The sequence below is a fragment of the Zosterops lateralis genome, assembly GCF_965231275.1.
Source record: "Zosterops lateralis genome assembly, chromosome: 28".
NCBI classification, from domain to species: domain Eukaryota; kingdom Metazoa; phylum Chordata; class Aves; order Passeriformes; family Zosteropidae; genus Zosterops; species Zosterops lateralis.
The window spans coordinates 2,429,603-2,435,602 of record NC_139788.1 but is presented as its reverse complement, the minus strand read 5'-3'; the positions used below and the strand labels follow the sequence as shown (position 1 = coordinate 2,435,602).

At 50.9% G+C, this 6,000-nt stretch overlaps 1 protein-coding gene across 1 annotated transcript in view; it reads right to left on the bottom strand.

The window, feature by feature from the left end:
* Positions 1-214: 214 nt before the first annotated feature.
* Positions 215-6,000, bottom strand: part of EPHA10 (EPH receptor A10) — a gene marked incomplete at its 3' end in the record, with an annotated part of 28,532 nt that continues 22,746 nt past the window's right edge. The window contains exons 11-17 of the mRNA XM_083879628.1: positions 4,781-4,966; positions 3,274-3,335; positions 2,983-3,186; positions 2,317-2,466; positions 1,104-1,297; positions 852-1,016; positions 215-329 (exon numbers count right to left, since the gene is read on the bottom strand). Of these exons, the coding sequence (XP_083735754.1) occupies positions 215-329; positions 852-1,016; positions 1,104-1,297; positions 2,317-2,466; positions 2,983-3,186; positions 3,274-3,335; positions 4,781-4,966 (1,076 nt within the window). The remainder of the gene's footprint in view (positions 330-851; positions 1,017-1,103; positions 1,298-2,316; positions 2,467-2,982; positions 3,187-3,273; positions 3,336-4,780; positions 4,967-6,000) is intronic.

The following is a 6,000-nucleotide window of genomic DNA, read 5'->3' as shown; positions in this document are numbered from 1 at the left end:
CATCACTGGTTATCAGCCCTGGGCTGCCCCAGCATCACTGGTTATCAGCCCTGGGCTGCCCCAGCACAGGGGACAGGAGCCCTGCTCTCTCTTGCCACTTGTTTGGCAGCACCCAGCGATTTCCACAGCCCACCTGAGACCTCCGGGTGGGTCAGGTCGGGGCCAGCAGAGGCCATTCCTCCCCGGGGGCTCTGCACCTCTGCAGGACATCAGCTCACACCTGCACACCCCGGCCGTGCATCCGGATCACCTGGGCCCGCAGCGCCTGGATCCCGCCCAGGAGGGTCTGCTGGTGCTCTGCCACAGTGATGCCCAGGCTCAGGATGTCTCTGCAAAAGGAGCCAGGACAACAAGTCAGAAACCCCCAAACTTTCGTCCCAGCCAAAGCAATGCTGAGGTCATCCGTTGCCTGAATGACCAGGAATTCTGGGCTAACAGGAGCCTGCACCACGCCCAGGCATGGGACAGCTCTGACCCCACCACCCTGCACAGCAGATTATCAGTAAATCACTGATTATCAAATGACAGAAAGTACAAATTATCAGCACAAGTAAGAAAACTCCCAACCTTTTGTCCCAGCCAAAGCAATGCTGACCCTGACCAGGCATTGTGGGCTAACAGGAGCCTGCACCACGCCCAGGCATGGGACACCTCTGACCCCACCACCCTGTGCTGCAGCACAGTACATTATCAGTAAATCACTGATTATCAAGTGACAGAAATCACAAATTATCATTACTGATTATCAGTAAACCACATTGGATTTGGCTCTGCTCCCTGGCAGGGGCAGGAAACGTTGCTCTCACTGCACCCACCCCACAAGGTTCCAGCTGGGAGAAGGGGACACTTACTGGGCTGTCATCCTGGCCACCGACTCCAGGCAGCAGTAGCCCGCAGCAGTGAAGTTGTCCTTGTACCTGCCCATTTCTATGGCCTCCAGCCACTCACCCACCGAGCTGAAGGATGGGAAGGCTGAGAAGGTTCTCTTGGAGAGGGGGATGGACGTGCTGTGGGACCTGCCAACACAGAGGGTGGTGAAGAACAGGGAGTGGGGCACAGCACAGCAGAGGGGGGACAGGCAGGTGTGGCAAGACAGTGATCACCTGGGGCACGTGGAGCTGGGGCACTTTGGGGGCTCCAGGCTCTGCAGCAGCTTGCTCAGGGCGCTGTGGATCTGTGAGAACTTGGGCCTCTGGCTGCGGTCCTTCTGCCAGCAGTTGAGCATCAGCTGGTGCAGGGGGGGCTGGCAGTTGGCCGGGGCGGGCAGGCGGAACCCGTCCTCCACAGCCTTCAGCACCTGCAGCACACAGGGGCTGGGCTCAGGGGCTGCACCACAAACCCCTGAGGCAAACCCCTGGGGCAAATCCCTGGGGCAAACCCCTGAGCTGTCACCCTGATTCTTCAGCTTTCTGATATTGTTTACATATTTTTATTAGAAATTCTTAACCCATATAACATAAACAAGTAGATTGTTTTCTCATCTCTCTGTGATGCACTGCTAGTTTGACCACTGGGGTCAGAGGGGGTGTTCCTCACATCTCCCAGTCTTTAATCAAATTCCAAATCCTATTTAAACCCCAAATCATAATAAACTGTCCTTCTTTTCCTCCCTTCAACCTGATGGGTGCGTCTCGTTCTTTCATAAACTATGTGTCCTGGGTTGTAGTGTAGGATGTACACAAAGTATTTATCCCATCCCCATCCCCATGAGCTGTTGGAACCAGGTGGGGCAGTGTTTTCCCAGGCCCCTCCTTTGGGCTCTTCTGCTCATGGCCCATCAATGCCTTGCCCAGGACTCACAGGGAACTCCCTCCAGGAGCTCTCTCTGTTTAATGCGCCATCAAGGAGCCACTGCACGACTCCTCATCCCATTGGGAGATGCTCCCAATGCCCAGGGGGAGGAGCCAAGCATTCCCACCTGGAGAGAATCTGGGATTTGGGACAGGACAAGCAGCCCTGAGCCACTGGATTCCCAGAGGAGCAGAGCTCCCAGACCTTTCTGTGGGATCACTGCTTCAGGAAGAGCCCCTCACCTGGACTGCTCCCAACTGCTCCCACCACCCTGCTCAGGGTGTGTTCTGACTCTGTCAGTGGTTTTTTGTATTATTGCATTTATTTTATTTTCCTTTTTTTTTCCTTTTTTCTTATTAAATTGTATTTCTGACTTGGAGACTCTCACTGGTTTTGCTTTTAAACCACAACACTACGACTCTGGGGCAAGCCTCCCTCCTCACAGCCAGCCCGGGAGCAGCAGCAGCAGCTCCATCAGCAACGGCTGCACCATCATCATGTACAGTGAAGCTGCAGGGCACTCACGTCCTGGTGGGACATGTCCCAGTAGGGTCTCTCTCCGTAGGACATGACTTCCCACATGACGATCCCGAAGCTCCACACGTCGCTGGCGGGGCTGAAGTGATGATACTGCACGGCCTCGGGGGCTGACCACAGCACCAGGCTCTTCCCACGCTGCACAGGCACAAGGGCAGGAGTGATTTACCTGCCCAGCAGGATGTGGGTGGGCAGTGCTGGCAATTCCCAGACAGACTCATCATGCCCTGCCTGGCATCACAGGGTGGACACCAAGCAAACCCATGTGCCACGAGCACATTTAGAATTAAGAGGAAACTGTTTCCCCAGTTTGTTTAAAATGTCACTGCAGCTGTGTGCTGCACGGGAGTGTGAGTCCTGAAATATTAATGGGAGAGGAGAATGTCCCCAGGAAGAGCTGATGGCATTTTGTACATTAATATTTAACCAAAACCACTTCTCAGCTGTACAAACACAAGTCCCTCTGCCCTGATTTGTGCAGTGGGGTTGTGGCCAGAGCAGGCAAGGTGCCAGGTTTGGTTAGATTTCCCTGACCAAACACATTGGATTTCTACCTGAGAAAGAAGATCAGGTGCAGAGTCCCTGTTCATACCTGAAGAAAGAAATGGGAGCCTAAGAAAAGTGTTGACAACAGAATGTGGAAAGGCAGCTCACCATGGTGGAGAAGATGGTTTCCATCTTGTCCTCCTGTGGCCTCCTGAAGCCTGTGATCTTGCAGGCCAGGCTGCTGCTCACCAGCACCTTGTGGGCAGCCAGGCTTTTGTGCACGTAGCCCATCTCTGCCAAGTAAACCATGCCAGAGGCAATGCCCTGCAGCATGCAGATGAGCTGGGTGCCTGTGAACTGCCCCTCGTGTTTCTGTGAAAGCAGAGCAGGGAAAGCCAAAGGTCAGCCATGGGAACGTGGCCAGGAGAGCCCCAGCTGGGCAGGCAGCCCTGTACTCACCCTGAGAAAGGAGTCCAGCAGGCCGTTCCCCATGTACTCCATCACTATCATCATGGTGCTCCCTGCACAGACAGACAAGCAGCACGGTGTGAGTGCCACCAGCACTTCAGACCCTGCAGGGGTTAAAAATCCAGGTGCCAAGCCCTGCCCTGCCCGGCTTTTGGGGGAGATAAGGATGTTATCTCAGCCAGGTTGTAATGAGCACTAGGTCCAAGTAGAATGGATTCCAGTATCAGAAGTTCCTTTCATCAGGACTCTGAAGCACATCACAAAGGAACAGCACAGCCCAGTGAAAGCAAAAGCAACCAGAATATTTCCTTTCCTAATAAAAAGCCTAGCTAGAATCAGCTCACATGCTCTGGTTTCTTTGGATTTACACGAATATCCATTTAACTATTGCATCCATAGCTGCACAGGTGCTCATGGGAGAGAGCTGGGGCACTCAGCCTCATCTGTTTCACTGACAGAATCTCACTTCAATTTACTTTTATTAACAGCACAAGTACTTGGCTGCTAAGCCAGTCCCCACTACCTGCAGTTATTAATCCAGCTGGAAGCCTTTTATTAACCAGCAGAATGCAAACCCAGCTGAGGCAGGTGGGCACAGCTGCTCTCCAGGCAGCCAACTTTTCTTTGGAAAAGAAAAGAGGGAGATGTTGCAGTGTGCATTTTTGGGTTTTCTAAAGTTCTGTATGTTTTTGTTATGTTTATAATGGTTTATCCCAACAGCCCCATCCCCAAACTCCCTCGTAGTCTCTCCCTGATGATGGACATTGTCAATCACCTTGTAAGATCTGGAAAATTCGGGTGAAGGTGCCCTTTGATTCAACAAGGTACTGGGGCAACACTTTTCTTCTTTGTTGTGTTAAGTCTCCCTGTTCTGGGTCACACCCTCTGTCCTTCTACTGGTTTTGGGTTCTCCCCTTCTCAGGGACACCCCCTGGGTTTTTAAGGGGAAAGGAGAAGCCCAGAGCTCACTCTGCATGTGGGCTTTGGGGCTGAGTAAACCTATCTGCTCCAGCCTGGGGTTCAGACCTACCAAATCATCATTACATGGTGGTCAGGGAGCAAACTAGCCAGGAAAGCAGCTCAGAAGCCACTGTAACCTGTAGCACAAATTTACCTCTCCAACACAGCAGTTTAAGCCCATTCCTGCACAGGAACCTCCTGGGAACCCACATACTGTTGTGATTCTCTGAGGGAATTGTTTTTCCCTCCTGACCCCCTGGAGTCCTTTACCATATAGATTGACCCTTCCTTCCTTCCCTGACCTCACTGGCTGTGGTCCAGCTCTCTTTTCCCTGAGCAGGGGGCTCTATAATGCCTCACTTCTCCTTGTTCTTTCTCTCTTTCCTCCCTGGAGTCTGTAAGAATAAACGCCTGGGACAAAGGTCCAGGGAAAAAGCCTCTTCTGATACCTTTTATCTTGTTCCTGGTATAATTCCTTCCTAATAACTGAGCCAGCTAAAGCCCCCAGAGATGGGAGGGGGGCAATTACACAACATACCTCTGGTGATGACCCCCTCGAGGCGGATGACATTGGAGTGGTCAAACTGGCCCATGGTGCAGGCTTCGGCCAGGAAGGAGCGCTGCTGCTTCTCGGAGCAGCCGGCCCGGAGGGTCTGGATGGCCACGGGCAGCTCCCGCTTGCTGGGCAGCTTCAGGCAGCCCCGGCACATCTCCCCAAACTCTCCTGCACAGCAGAGAAATGTTGGTGTTGTTGGGATGGTCAAAACATACAAAGAAAGGTGATATTCTGTTTATTATGGCTGCACAGCGTCTTTTGTAGTTTTTACAGACCTCGAGGTTTGTAAAATTTTGATGCCTTAAGCTTTAGTTTTCATATTTGCAGATTCTGTGCCTAGAGATGTAGTTCTGAGCCTCATATTAAGTGCCACTCAGCTCTCTTCACAGAGTAGGAAGACAAAACAAATCCTTTTTATGCTGAGAACCAAAGACAACTTTCAGGCCCAAAAGCATAAACAATAGCGGACTGAAGAGAGGAACAAAAAAAATGAGACCTCGCAACCTGAAGCTGTAATTGGACAATTAAACCCCAATATGCAAATGGACCAAAACTTATAAAAATGTAAGGTCTCATGACTGGCCAGACATTTTTTTGTGACTATTTTTGGTCCACCCTGGGTGCAGCCTTGATCGGGCTCCTGTCTTGCCCAGGGCAGATCCTGGAGGCCTTTCAATAAATAATTATTTTATTCTCTAACTCTGTCCAGTCTCTGTTTCAAGTCAGCCTTCCAAGGCATCAACTTCTAATTGGTTAATGGCTTTCTTGTTAATTGTTCTCTCTAGTAAAAGGTGTTTTACTTGTCCATCAAATCTATCTATTCTCAGATTGTTTACATGTTTTCTTTACTGATTCTCATGGGACAAATCCCTTGTTATTACAGGTGCACTTAATTTTCACCCTCAGAATATATTGTTGTGTTAAAGGAAATTCTCATTCTCAAAACGGCTTCATATGGGAATTTGCAAATTGCTTATTAGCTGCACTTAGAAGAAATAACAGGCTAATTCTTTACCTTATTCCTACAGAGAAATGAGTTAAACAGATCCATGGCAGGACTGCTGCCACTCCCACCAGGCCATCCTGAGCATCATTGCCACTCCTCTGCTGACCCCCAGCCACCCCCAGAGCCTCCCAGCTGTTCTCTCCACACTCTGCTTCAGTCCATATTGTGTTTTATCTCACAATAATTAACCCCCTGT